Genomic DNA, 15,226 nt, shown 5'->3' with positions numbered 1-15,226 from the left:
CTGATTTCCAGCCTCTCTCCATCTGCAACCATTCTATATGTTATAATAGATCCCACTGTTCTGAAGCACTGTTTACTGCCTGCCCACCCCCAGAAGTCTGTACTAACTCCTGTTTCCTTCTGGAATGATAGTAAAACTTCAAATAATGGACCTTCTACTGAATAGAACCTTTCTCTCACTCCTTGGTCCCCTCCACGTGACACATGCAGCTGTATCTTTACCTTTATCTCCAAACCACATCTCCTTCTTTCAAAACAATATTTGAATTGCACTTCTTTTGTGAAATGATCTCTTTCCTTTGAACGCTTCACTGTCTCCTTTTATTTATTTGTTCAGTTCAACTCAACATTCATTCATAAGTGCCTACTATGTGCCAAGCATCATACTAGGGCAGTGGGAATACAACGACAAAAGAAACTAATAGTCCCCATGCTCAAGGAGCTTATATTCAACTGGGGGCAAATAATGTGAATAAAAATAAACAGAAAGCTGTTTTTTTTCTTTTTTGGGAGGGGTGAGGTACAGTAGGGCGAAGGATCCACTAACAACTGGAAGAAATCCAGAAAGGCCTCTTGTAGGAAGAAGTATTTAAACTGAGCCTTGAACAGAGGTTTCTAGAGGAAGAGGTCAAACCAAGGAAGTTCCTGGCAGAGTGGGAAGCTGGTGCAAAGGCACAGAGATGGGAACATCATATATGTGGAGCATCAAGTTGGCCAAAGCCTAGAGCGCTGGAGGCTAGTAAGGTGTTATCAGGCCTGAGTCAGGTAGGAAAGAGCTATACAATTCCAAACAGAGGGGTTTTATTTTAAACTCCAGGTAAAAGGGAATAACTGAAAGCCTCTTAAGCAAAGGAGTAACAGTTCAAAATCACATTTTGTCTTGTTTTACAGACATTTGGGTACACTTTCTATCTCCCCAACTAGAGTGTAAACTCCTTGAGGACAAAGACTGTCTTTTTGAACAAATCTTTTAATACTTACTATGATGCTTGGGTGTGCTTGACAAGTGTTGCTGAATGAAGAGATTTCCCAGACTAGCAGAGCAATCCAATAAACCACATTTGTAATCCTAGCACTTAAGACACAAGAACAATGAACTGATACATGCCTTCGCTAACTCTCCCTCCTCTACTGTTATTTCATTTGTGTTTGAGCAGGATTCCCCCACTGACTCGTTCTCCAAGACAAGTACTGTGGCTACAACCTCCTTTTTTTGGTCTTATTCAGAATTTAGGCACTTGATAAATGTAGCTGGCTGACTAACTTTGACAGAGTTTGATGGAGTAAATAGGATAGTCCAAGTGACTGCACCTCATATTCAGGCTGATTGACCACTCCCTGGGACACCAGGGTCTCGGCATATTTCTGCAACACAGGTTTCTGTTTTCTGATCTGCTTGTACATGAGGGGCTGAGTGAACATAGGTTCATCCATTTCATTGTGGCCATTACGTCGGTAACATACCTATACAGCAAAGGAAAAAAGTATTAGAAAACTAGATTCTCTAGTTATGTTTGGGAAATAGTGAAGTCTCAACAAAAAACACACTGGGCTAAAACTCGGAGATCCCAGTAAGCTTTCACAAGTCATTTAAACTTCTGGTCATTCCTCTCAATTACCTTCTTAATTCTTAGGGATACTTTATGAGCTTAAAAAAAAATGAAAATGTTTTAAAAACATAAGCTCTTCTTAAAGAGAAGTTGACAAAAAAAAGATAAGTCAATATTGAAGGGGTTGTGGAAACATAAGTATGCTAATACATTGTTGGTGGAGCTGTGAAATGGTGTAACCATTTTGGAAAGCAATTTGGAATTATGCAAATAAAGTGACTACAAAGTTCATGATCTTTGAACCAGAAACTCCATTATTGCGTTTATACAATCACTAAGACAAAAGTCCTCATATACAGTATTCCAAAATATTTATTGCAGCACTTTTTATGATAGCTATGAACTGAAAACAAAGGAGATGCCATCAACTGAGGAATGGTCAAACAAACTATGGTACATGAATGTAATGGAACATTACGGTGATGAAAGAAATGATGTGTGATAAATATACAGAAGCATGGAGAGATCTCTATGAACTGATGCAGACTGAAGTAAACAGTGAAGAAAACAACATATATAGTAACTGTAACAATGTAAATGGAAAGATACCAAAAACCAAAAGTAAATGTAATAAAATTATAAAGATTAAGGGAGTCTCTGATGAAGACATGTGGAGAAGACAATTCCAACCCACCTCTTTGTGGAGGTGGGCGGTCAACAAGTGTTACACATTTTTGCACATGTTTTTGGACTCAATTTTTTTTCCCTCTCTAAAATACTCTTTCTCATGTGGGATAACTTTCAGGGAGGGGAAAGGGGAAAGGATGGGGTACCATGGCGATATAAGAAATGGAAAATATCCATAAAAACTTATTTTAAAAAGAGACAGTAACATGCTTAATAAAAAAATAACAGTTAACTGAGAGGAAAAGAACAACCTCATAGTGAGCGATTTTTTGTCACTGCAGTGCTTCTGTTTAGTCAGAAATAATAAGATTACTTCACATTCATCTGTGCTAGGAAAGAGTAAAGAAAACAGTCCGTAAACTGGAAGCCAGTGAATCTGATTGATTCCTGGCAAAATCATAGAATGGTTGAGGTAACTTGAAGATATTTAACCTGAAGAAGTGGTGTTTGTGATAGGGAAGTGGAGACAGACTGACAGTCTTTAAGTATATTTGAAGGGATGACATGGAAGTTTTGCTTGGGTTCAAAAGGCAAAAGTGGGGGCAGTGGGCAGAGGTTGTATAAAGGCAGATCTGGGCTTAATGTAAAGAAAAATTTTCCAGTACCATTTGGACTATCAAAGTGGAATGAATGTCTTAGGAGATTTCTCCCTTATTAGAGATCTTCAAGGGAAGGCTAGATGACCATCTGTTAAATATGTAGTAAAGGGAATTCTTATTCAGGTGCTATTGGACCAGATGATCTTTAAGTTCCTTCTAACTCTGAAATGCAATGACTTTTAAACTGTATGAATACTCACAAGGATTAAATAATGTGGAAAATTCTGAGTTGACAAGACAAGCTAAGAATCCCTCCTTCTTTCCTCTTAAACCTCCACAAAAAGCCAAAAGCAATGAGAGCCAAATTAAGGAGATAAAAGCATTAATACCCATGGCGCTGACACAGAGCTCCAGAACATCAGTGACTGAATCCCATTGGTTACTTACCAAATCCACAACCACATCTTTATGAAAAGTGCTCCTCCACTCAGCAGCCACATTGCACACATACATAACTGCTTCAGGATCATCAGCATTCACATGGAAAATTGGTGCATTCACCACCCGGGCCACATCAGTAGGGTATGGAGAAGAACGGGCCATTCGGGGGTCCGTAGTAAAGCCAATCTGCATGAAAAATGTCCCGAGTCAAAGAGGATTCTTCTGCAGTCACTTAAGGTAGCCTCAAAATAACTCCATCATTATCATTCATCATCCTCACCACCTCAATAATCTAATGCAGAGGTTACAAAAGTGTGAACAGATGATAAGAAGGCCTATATACATTAGACCTAAGAGGTAACAAAAACCTATTTATAGGCATAGGCAACTACAAGGGTTTACCTCAACCCAAGTGATTTCAAACTACCATTGTGATCCTCTTGTAACCAAACCCCACTGTAAGGTCGGGAAACCCTGCTGTAATCTGTAACATTATTTGGCTAAATGATCATTTATAACATTGTTCCTATGGAATTGTTTTTATTTCTCAAATGCTGCATTTTGCAACATCAGCGAATGTCATCAAGTAGAGCATGACTTTCTGTAGCAGAGAGAAAAAGGTCTAGGCTTGCCACAGCTGTCACCTGTGATACCTGGAGGAGGGAGGGAAAAAGGGGAGGGAGAAAGGAGTGTTCTCAACACTGTCCTCTGCTCATCATTAGATCCTCAATCTTATTTACATAGACAGATTCTCAGACAACTTTCACCCATAGCCTCAATGTGACTAAACAAAAGTACAGGGCTTCATAAAATGACACCCCTGGGAACAGCACACACACACAGCAGGAGAGAAGACAGAACAGGAGTCTTCGGGATCACAAAGAAAGACTATTATCTCCAGAAGGAGAACCATAATTCCAAATCACCTTCTGGTTCTTCCCTTAGGCACAGAAACACATTCACTGTAAAGCCAGTCCACCCACTCCTGCCACAGTTCTTAATCAATTGGTGTCCAAAGGCCACAGAACAGCTTATTTTGTTTTTGTTGAAAGATCAGGATGAACACCTTCAACTCAAGCATAGAGGTTTTTACAAAAGACTGGGAATTACAAAATATCTAAAAACAATTTTAAAACAATTTTTGCTTTCATTATCCTCCTACAGAGATAGTACAGTTGGGCAGCAATTGATTCGACATAAGCCCATAGCAGAAGAATTGCAGGTACTCTCTGGGTGCCTCTGGGAAAGTAATTTAACCTCTCTGGGACTCTTTCCTCATCTAAAATAAGGGAGTTGGTCTAGATGACCTCTAAGTTTTCTTGCAGCTCTAAATCTAGGATCTTGCGAAATGTCTGTTGAGTTGAATATTCAAATGGCTCAGTGGGTTCCATCATTGTGGGAACTAATGCCAATGAATGAATATTAAAAATCAGAGAGGCAGTATGGCATAGTAGAAAGACCTGGGTTCAAATACTGCCTCTCATACTAACTAGTTATGTGACCAAGGGGAAGTCCCTTACCCTTCTTTAAGCTTCAGGCAAGTCTTAAATAATAACAATAATGGTAACAGTGACAGCAGCTGACATCTATGTAGTGCTTACTATGTGCCAAGTGCCTTACAATTATCATCCCATTTAGTCCTCATAACAGTCTGGGGAGGTGAGTGCTATCATCATCCCCATTGTACGTTGAGGAAACTCAAACAGAAGGTAAGTGACTTGTCTATGGATACTCAACTAGTAAATGTCTGAGGACGGATTTGTCTTTGGGTCTTCCTGACTCCAGGCCTAGTGCTCTATCCATTGAGTCACCTAGCTGCCCCTTGAAGACTATAATTTAAAGAAGACTGCAATCTGTATTAGTAGGAGTCTCCATACTGACAAAATCACGTCTTTGATATAATGATATTTCTGACATTTAAAAAAAGTAGCTATTGTACTTATTCTCCTTCAGAAGAAGAAATGACAAGGCTGGCAGAGCATGGATAAAGCACCTCCTGTCTGGTTGTCATTCCCCAAGGAGACAGGTCATTCCATGGAGCACAATGTTCTTGCTACATCCTGAAAATGGCCAGGATGAGCTACCATAGACAAAAACAATTTTAAAAAGATTAATTTTATCTGAGAAGCAGAGTTGAGACACTCTTCAATGAGAGGAAAAGTCAGCTTGGGATCAGAATGTAGCCACCACAAATCAACCAGAAGAGAAGTTTAGGGGCGTAGTCCAATCATTTTGTATTGTCACACCCACTTATAACAACAGCAGGTGAGAATGTAACACCATTGGGAAGGCAGGACTGCACCTTTCTGCTCTCTCATTCCTGCTGGATGGGAGATTTAATCACCAAAGCCTTTTTTTTAAACTTAAGAATATTTTAATTTTTTCCAATTACATGTAAAGATAGTTTAAACTTTCATCTTTGTAAGCTTTTGAACTCCAAATTTTCCTCCCTCCCCAAGACAGCAAGCAATTTGATACAGCTTATAGATGCACAATCATGTTAAACATATTTCCACATTAGTCATGTTGATCACTAAAGACCTTATAACAAACAGTGAAGGCTGCAGGCACCACAATTCAACAAGGAAAAAAGTTCAAATGGAATAATCTGGCCATTTTGGATTCTTTACACAAATATTCTACCCTGTCCTTTTGTCATGGCTCATGAGCTTCCTCATCTCCTGAGTGACCTTGCTGCTCCTCATCCATCCCTAGCCTATTGAAATCCTATTCTTGCTCTAAAGACAAACTCAGATCCTACCACTTCCATAAAGCCTTCCTTAACATCCTCAAACAGATTCTCTACAGAAGACCCACACTATATTCCAGATGACTTCCTCAAGGTTTTAACATTACCTGAATACCAGTACAACAATGAAGCCATCTCTTAACTTTAATCCTGCCAAATGACCAGCCCCACCACCTCTTCTAATCATTGATAACACCTTTTATGCCAGTTTTTGTGTTTAAGTCATGGTTGGCAATATGTGGCAGCCTCTTTATGTTTACCATGCTTCCCTCCATTGCCTTTCAGGTCAACTATAATTTTGATTCTTAAGAAATTGTGGCATTTCATGATTTACAGCCATGTAACATCAACAGTGCTGGTATAAAAAGGATGAGTTTTTGTTGTAGGGGGCAGCGTAGGGCTACTGAAAATGCTTTGCCATTTCCCAAATGCATTGTGGCCCACTCTTTTTCTTTTACTCAGGAGTCCATTTGCAGTTTCTGACCAAGATATATGTATTGATGGAGCAGTTCAATGGCTTATCCATCCAAAAGCAAACTGAAATTTGGACAAAAGGCATTCAACTACCTATTTTTTCCTGTGTATATAGCTAGAACGAACTCAAATATCTACAGATTTCATTTAGAAGATTCTGTAATACTCTGAGCTTGAGGTTATCAGCACAATATCATCTGAAAAAAAGATTGTCAGGGAAGGCTTCAGTATTATAGGAAAAACCCTCTTCCAATGATTTTTTTTGTTGAACTTTCTGACAGTGCCCAAGCACTTATCATGAATATGTGTTCCTGTTTTATGTCTTGTTTAATATTGATGATCAGAAGAGTATTAAACAAATTTATATCCATTGAATCCATCAAAGAGTCCTGTGTGAGTTAAGTAGGAAGCTAGTTGGCACAATGGATAGAGTAAGGGAGATAAGAATCAGGAAAAACTGAGTTCAAATCTGATCTCAGACACTACCTAGTTGTATAATCCTGTGCATGTCACTTAACCTGTCTGCCTCCATTTCCTTTTCTGTAAACTGGGAATAATAATAGCAACTACCTTCCAGGGTTGTTGTGAGGATAAAATGAAATAGTATTTGTAAAATTATACAAATGCTATTGCGATCATTATCATATGCCTGGGAGACAAACCTTCTTGGTGGAGAGCCTCTGAGACTGTATTTTGCTCAACTGAACCCAATGCTTCTTTATAATTAACCAACAAGAAATAACAGTGGAATCTTGCCTTCTCTGCATCTGTCAGTCAAATGCATGACTACAGAGATGAGATGAGCAGTACATCATTTGTAAGTCTGCTTGTTCTCATGTTTTCCATCAAGGATGCCTTTGGCAGATGGGTAGATTATTCTTATAAAGATTTTAGAGAAATGAGAAAGTAGGCAAATGCGACTAAACAATGAGTTAGGTCCTGCTGATTGCCTTTTTCTGGGGAGTGATCCTATGCATAACTTTTTCCCCCAGCCACTCAGTATTTTCCCCTCTTCAAGCTATGTTGAGAATTCCTCAGTGCCCCAACATCATGACACCTACAGCAAGGTTTTCCAGATGATCTTCTTGTCTTCATCTTCTTTGCTGCCATTTTCATTTCACCACACAACACTTCTTGTGCAGTTATCAAGGACTATTTTGATGTAGTTATCAGTGTTTGTGTCATGTCCCCTTCTTAGATGACTAACTCCATCAAGGCAGGAACCTGTCATATCTCATCTCTCAGTTCTATCCCACTGCTGGCTCCTATCACTGAGCTCTCTCTGTATGTAGTAGGCAATGTTTTATGAACTGAAATACATTTGCAGAAGTTTCCTTCATTGACACTGATTATAAGATGATCTTTGAAAAGTCAAAATGCCTATGCTAAAGAATGCAGCTAGATTTTTCAGTAAGATTTATGAACTTTAAGGATTAGATAGGAAAAATTCATGTTACCTGATTGTTAACGACCACATGCACAGTGCCATGAGTAGTGTAGGATGGAAGGTCACTCAAATGGAATGTCTCATACACAATACCCTGCCCAGCAAATGCAGCATCTCCATGTATGAGGATGGACATCACCTAAAACACAGGAAAATAGGTAGACAGTGAATTCAGAGACCCTAAGAATCCAGATGGAAAATTCTTCCCTTTAGATTCTTAAACTCTACCAAGGATAGTGGAGGATGAGGTGAAATTTTTTTGGGCAGTGAATTTAGAATGAACCAAATTTGATCAAGAGAGGTTAACCAAGTTGACAAGAGGCAATATAGTGTAATGTAAGGATAAAGGGCTGATCTTGGAGTCAGGAAGACCTGGGTTTGAATCCTGCCTCTGATATATACTAGCTGGATAATCACATCATGTAAACCTTTAAGTGTTCCAGGTTCCAAGATCATAAGTTAAGACAGAATTGTTGATTTACACTGCTGAAGGGAGTTTTCACAAAGAGAATTACTACTACTGACAAAATCACAGATTCGGCCCATAGGTCTGAACCAAAAACAAGTGTCACACTCAAACACACGCAAAAAAAGGTTAACTTGGGAAGGTGACTGATGCTTTTTCATTGACTCCAGAGACTTTCACAGACTTTGGGACATGATGCCTCAAACTGTATTTAATTGTAGATGATTAAAATCATTACCAAAGGGTCATTAGTCTGAATTTTTACCTTTTAAGTTTTCATATCTATTTCTTTCCCCCAGAGAATCCCAGCTCAGTTTTTCTAGGCCAGTTTTCTACTTCATTTTCAGCTCCAATCTCACTTTCCAATATTCTCGGAGCCCGATAATACCTTACTGCTAGATCTCATTACTCCTTGTGACCTTTTCTTGGTTCTCTGGCCATGCTTCACTGCTCAAACATCAGTAACTCATTTGTCATTACCATGGCTCCCCACATAGTAAGTGCCTGTAACTGCAGTCTCAGGGACATGATAAACAGGATGAAAAGATGTAATTACATACCACACATGTAAATCTGATGGTAACTGTCCACTCTCTAAGGATTTATTTAGCACTGGTTCTCCAAATTGTGGTTTGCTGGGCATGAGCTGTGTCTGTGTTTGCTACATTCTGGCATTTGAGAAATGTCTTCAGATAATAAAAAGCCTCAAGGCTGTATAAACACTGAGCTAAATTTGGTCAGAACTCACAAATCCTGTACAAGGTTACGTAATCTTTCATGTGTATGGGGTGCCATTATGTAATAGACATATTCCAGGTTTCAGATTTCCTAACTGTAAAAACCACTGAATTCCCTGGTAGATACAGAGCAGCAGTTACCAGAAAAGGGGTGCAGGCAGGGATAGGAGGTGAGACAGGGGTGTGAAGCTACCTGTGCCTGAAGGGGAAGAGCAGGTAACTCAATTGTGGAGGGTGGGGGGTTGAAAAGACTGGGGAAGATAAGAATAAAGTTGCTGGGAAAGAGGACAGTGGCAGAGAGAAGGGAATGGAAGGAAGGGAGAGAGAACAACTACTGTCAAATAAATGATTCAAATTCCAACTTTCCAGGGTGGTTTCCTTTAAAGTTTTAAGCCTTTTGTTTTTGCACAACAGTCATTTTCTGGTGTGTTCCCCCCAAGCCCACATCCTAATCCACCTCTATACAGTAGAGGATGCTGGACATGGATTCACAGAGCCGGGCTCAGATCTTGGCTCTGCCTCTTACTCCACCTTTGTGAACTTTGGTAAGTCACTTTACTTCAAAAGCTCTGTTTCCTCTTCTGGAAAATGAGGAGTTTGGAACAGATGACCCTTGAGGTTCCTTCTAGTTCTAAATTAAAGAGCTAGGAATAAAACCAACATAGTGACCTCCTCTCTGAGTGAGCATCACTTTACACTTGTGTCCTCTAGAATTTCTTAAGAGAGAAAACAGTGTGTCTCCATCTGCAAAATTCAGTATAATCTGACCAGGCTCCAAATCTCTAACTAAAATCAGGAAAATGTAAGCTCCTTGTGGGGGGAAATGGATGGATGGGCAATAGTTTCCTTTTTGTCTCTCTCTATCCAGTGTCTGGTACATAGCAGGTGCTTAATAAGTGCCTGCTGATTGAACGAAAGATAAAAACATTTGCTAGGGTTCAAATTTCAAATGACAGCTTATTTTTGGTTTAGAAAACATAGATGATTTTCAAGTGATCATTTTTGTTCATCTTCTACTATGTGTTGCTCACAATCTCATCGTTTTTCAGGGATACAGGAACAGATTGAGGAGAATTTCCTGATTCTAAGAAAGACAAGGTGGTCTTGATCACTTTCTCCTTTTATCAAAGAAAATTTTACATAACAGCTTGTCTCACTCTACTGCTCAGCTCCAAACATGATGGGCAGAGTATCTTGTAGTCAATATGCCAAGGAACTAAAAGGCCAGAGGAAATTCTCTGGCCAAAGAGGAAGTGACAAGAGAGACCAGAACTTATCTCCTTTCAGAAGGACTAGACAGGCCCCAAGAAAAGCCCCTGTGGTAGCTGTGTTCTAAAGTGGTGGCTTAGAGCCTTTCTTTACTTTGGGAGAACTACACTTGGATGTCCTACAGCCAGCATGCCTGTTCTAGCTTCATTTCCCTCTCTCATTCATTTAAATGGTACTAGCCTTTACATATTACCTTCTACTGTTCTCTCATCATTAGCTTTTCTCTTCTGTGACTTGTGAAATGATTTGTATATATCCTATGTTCTTCCTTGTCAACATTTTACAACTCCCCAGACAAAGCACTCTATGAGGTTTTCATTTTCATTCATACTATGAGGATTTCATTTTTCTCAGCACCTGGGACATTGTAGGTGCCTAAATAAATGTTGTTTACTGATTCCTGCATTACTAATCTCTAAGTCTGAAGAGGGAGCATGGTATAGAGCAAAAACTGCTGGATTTGGTGTCAGATGACCTGAGTTTGTAGCTCAGCTAAGCTCACTTTTCTGGGCCTTGATTTCTTCATCTGTAAAATGCAGATGTTGGACTAGATGATCTCTAAAGTAGCCTTCTACCTCCAAATCCTATGACCTTAGTTAGTGGCTGAGCTATAACTTCTTATCCTTCCCTTTCTTTCGAGCCTTTAACTTAGTGATTCCTCTTTTGCAAAGTCTCTTAAGCATCTCCTGTCCTCTTTATATCTACTGTTACCACCCGGTTTCCAGGCCCTCATTAGTTACAAAATACTCTAATAGCCTTCTAACCAGCCTCAAAAACTCCAGTCATATGTCATTGTCCAATTAAGCTTTTAAAAACCACTTCTATTGTTTCACTCACCAGTCACTAGATTGTAAACTCCCCAGTGGCTGAGAGCACATGCAGGACCATAGCCCTAAAGCTGGAACTCCTTCTTTAGAGATAAGGAAACTGAGACCTAGGAAAGTTAAATGACTTGCCCAAGGTGACACAGTTACTAAGGTTGTGGTATTGTATGGTAGACATTAGTGGCTTTGGAGACAAGGGCCTGGGTTCAAATTCTACCTTTGATATAGTGTGAACTTACTAGCTCTGTGTCCATGTTTTACTGGCTTTATACGTTGATACTGCTATGCACTGAGCATTGAACAAGGTAGACAGTCAAATATTTGTTGAATAAATGAATCCTAAGAACCTACAATAGCTTCCTATGAACTGTCAGGTAAAGTCTCAGATCTTTAATGTGGCATCTGAGGTTCTTTATAAGCTGAGTTCACCTTCTCAGACTCATCTTATCTCCTGCTTCCTAAAGTGAGCCTTGTTTTTTTGTCGCCTGGCTTCCTTGCTGTCCTGACTACACATCAGCTCTGTTCATGGTCTTTCCATTCTTTCCCCTGCAAAGTCCTTTCTTCTCCAACTATAAAAATCCTGTTCTTTCTTCAAGGCCTAGCACAAACTGATACTTCTTTTATTCATAATGAGAAAATAATATTCTCTTCTTACACAATAGGCCTGAATGCCTTTTTATTTCTGTGTCAAGCTCCATTAGCTGCTATTAACTTTGAGTTTTCTTCTTTCAGTAAAAGAGCCTATTAGTCATGGATGTGTGTGTAAGGAGAGAAGGGAAAGTAGAGGAAGAAAGAAAGGGAAAGAGAAAAGAAGACACAGACTAGAGAAAGGGAGAGAAAAGAGGGGGAGGTGGAGTATGTGTACACATATGAATGAGTCTTCCTCTCTGAGTCTTGCCTTCCCCACCTGTAAAATATAGATGTGATACCTGTAGTATCTACATTAAAGAGTTGTGATGAAGCTCAGATTAAGTAAAGAATACTGCAGACTTTAAAGTGCTACATGTTGTTTTCCCTACAGGGGTACGAAAGAGAAGAGAAACAATGCATTTCTGGAGCACTATCATTTTGAGATGAACCAGCTAATATTGGGATGGTTATTCTCACAGAATTTTGGCTGGAGTCTGGGAATACCTGCTATTCAAAAATTTTTAAGTGCTCAGATATGCTTGACAAACTTCAAGTCAGTTCTAAGGAGAAAAAAACATCACCTACAGAGTTTCATGTTCTATGATACATGGAGGTGGTAGCACCCTGAGCCTGACTATGTGGTTCTGTCAATCATATTCACAGTTATCATCCTCGGCGGAACATTACCTTCTTTCCTTCAGTATCCCCACAATAAAACTGCTCAGCTTTGGTTTTTCCCATAACCACTGGGTCAGCAGCCTCTAGGTGAGAAGGATTTGCCACCAGTGACAGCGTGATGTTTCTGTCCGTTACTCGGTTAATCCTCCGATGATACATGCCCAAGTGATACTTCACATCTCCAGAACCCTAGATACATCAATATGTCAACATATTTGGCAGAACAAGGTCATATTTTTGCTGCTGGAAAGGTAAAATTGTTTTAGTGTCCAGAAAGTAGCTATTCTAAGACCCTTTTTTCACTCACAGTCTCCAAAAATGAGAAACTGAGGCAAAATATTTTGCCAAGGAACACTCTTTAACTAGCATGTGTTAGGCAAGTTGAGAATGGAAAACTTCCCCCTGTCACTCTAGAATACAGGTCCTTCATATCGGAGGTATCAAACTCATAGTCTTGGCGAGTACAGCTGAATCAGATTAAAACATAGTTGGGAAATACTGGGGGCAGTTAGGTGGCACAGTGGACAGAGCACTGAACTTGGAAATCAGGAAGACTCATCTTCCTAAGTTCAAATCCAGCCTCAGACACCTGACCTTGAGTAAATCAGTTAACCCTGTTTACCTCTATTCCTCACCTGTAAGATGATCTGCAGGAAATGGTAAACCACTCCAATATCTTTGTCAAGAAAACCCCAAAATGGGGTAACATGAAGAACTGGGACATAACTGAACATGGTGAAAAATGTTTAATAAAAAAAAATAATAAAAATATAATACAATACAAATGTTAATTTATGGTTTTCTCAGGAATCTGTTTCTATTTGAGTCTCACACCACTGCTTCAGACCAAAGCCTAAAGATCTGGCTCCAAGGCTAGCAATCTGTGCTCTTGGCATGAAGAGCAGCATATCAAGGTGCTTAACCTGGTAATCTAGCCCAGTTTATCATTCTGCTACTTTGCCCTGAGGGAAGGTCCTTTGCTGTTGTCATTTTTATTCTCTAACATCACCAAAGCTATCCTGGTCTGCAGGAGCTCATCATCAGTGATAGGTTAACAGATATGATGCAAGACTGGCCAAACCAGTCCCAAGCAAAGGTGGGTATTTCAAAACTAAACCATGTTCACTATCAGCAAACCAGAATACTTCATGCACTTTCCTCTAGGGAAACCTTAGCAAACTAAACAAACTGGTGACTCAGCCTCACTAGACAGGAGTTAACTCCACAAACCAGGCCCCAAGAAACCTCTGCAGTGGTCCTCAGAAGTGAGAGCTATCAAGTTTAGTGGATGCCAAGCTCCAGTGAAAGCAGGACAAGTGACTCACCTCATCAGCCGCCTCCAATTTTGAATCAAATTGACAGAAAATCTGCTCCAGTTCCTTCCTGATCACATTTGCAAGCACATTCAGGCGCCCTCTGTGTCACACACACAAACAAGGTGAGATCAGCAGACCTAAACTGACAGCAGTTCCTGAGTCTAGTGACAAAAGCCACTCTTACATTCAACCTCTTGTCAACCTGCAGTTCTTGTCCTCTTCTTTCTGCCCCCACTGACCACTCATGGCACATAACCACTCCTCTCTTATGGTGCAGGCATTTATTATGGGGGGGCTATTGGTGGGCTGACAGAGCATCAAGTCACTGTCTTCTGGCAGCCCAAATTTCTATTTTGTTCAGGGATGAATACCAAGAGACCTATCTCTGGCTGTGGTTTTCTACAATTCACTCCAGGTATTATTCTCTACATTCTTTTTTTTTGTCCGCCCCAAAATGGTTCCTGATGGTTTCTGGCCATCCCCTATAATTCATGAATACACCAAACTCAACTCCAGGGAGATATTAACTACTAATCTCAATCTTTATGGTACGGTGGAATTGAGAGTCAGCTGGCTTAGCCAAATGTTGGCTCTGCCACTAGTGACCTTGGGAAAGCTCTGGACCTTTGAATTCCAGAGTCCTAATCCCAGGAACCTGGGAATTGTTCTGCACAGGAGTATCCTTAATACAAGTCCTGATAGGAGTGGCTCTTACTCTAACTCAATGCTATGCAAAATCAGCAGTATACTATTATAATAACTTTCAAACTGAGAAGGGGGCATTTTGAACAAGGATGCTGGGTGTTCCAAGTAAGTAAGTAAGTAAGTAAGTAACCAAGTAAGCAAGTAAGTAAGACAAGAGGATCTTCTACTTTGGGCATTTTACTGTAAGCACAAAATGGTAGTCCTGTAATGAAAATTAAAACAGAAAAGGACCCTTATTTTATGAGGTGCTGGGTCATTCACCACCCAATCAATGATAATGAGGAACAAAGAATGGACTTGAAAACTAAATGGTGATTTTTTAAAAAAACAGATTTTAAGGTTTCTGTTACTTTTACCAATAGTTAATGTTAACAAAAAGAGACTTGCTATTTTCCCACACAAGTAGAATGACAGATACCATTCACACCTTTTTACTCCCATCACAGGTATCTTTAAATAGGACAGACTTGTCTTATGAAGAGCCCACCTGGCCCAACAGTATTCTTTCTGTTTTTACCTGTGTGGCATTCCCATGATCACATAATCCACTCCATTTTCACTTGACTTGTCAATTATAGTCTTCAGGGCCGGTATCAGCACTTCACAACCTTCCAAGCCAAAACGTTTCTCAGATGACCACTTTCGCTGCAGGAATTCTTCAAACCTGGGAGATAAGGATCCAGTAAACTTGCAGATAGCTTCTTAAGAATGGTAT

At 39.8% G+C, this 15,226-nt stretch overlaps 1 protein-coding gene across 9 annotated transcripts in view; it reads right to left on the bottom strand.

Moving 5' to 3' along the window:
* Nucleotides 1–15,226, bottom strand: part of OGDH (oxoglutarate dehydrogenase) — a 95,560-nt gene that overhangs the window by 16,927 nt on the left and 63,407 nt on the right. For all 9 annotated transcript variants that reach the window (XM_072633756.1, XM_072633765.1, XM_072633763.1 and 6 more), the window contains 6 exons: nucleotides 15,029–15,175; nucleotides 13,816–13,906; nucleotides 12,500–12,679; nucleotides 7,897–8,025; nucleotides 3,223–3,402; nucleotides 1,311–1,463 (listed from right to left, as the gene is read on the bottom strand). In XM_072633756.1, the coding sequence (XP_072489857.1) occupies nucleotides 1,311–1,463; nucleotides 3,223–3,402; nucleotides 7,897–8,025; nucleotides 12,500–12,679; nucleotides 13,816–13,906; nucleotides 15,029–15,175 (880 nt within the window). The remainder of the gene's footprint in view (nucleotides 1–1,310; nucleotides 1,464–3,222; nucleotides 3,403–7,896; nucleotides 8,026–12,499; nucleotides 12,680–13,815; nucleotides 13,907–15,028; nucleotides 15,176–15,226) is intronic.

Source organism: Notamacropus eugenii, chromosome 1 (genome assembly GCF_028372415.1).
Source record: "Notamacropus eugenii isolate mMacEug1 chromosome 1, mMacEug1.pri_v2, whole genome shotgun sequence".
In the NCBI taxonomy this organism is placed as follows: Eukaryota; Metazoa; Chordata; class Mammalia; order Diprotodontia; family Macropodidae; genus Notamacropus; species Notamacropus eugenii.
Note: the sequence above shows the minus strand (reverse complement) of the source record. Positions and strands in the feature narration are given on the sequence as shown.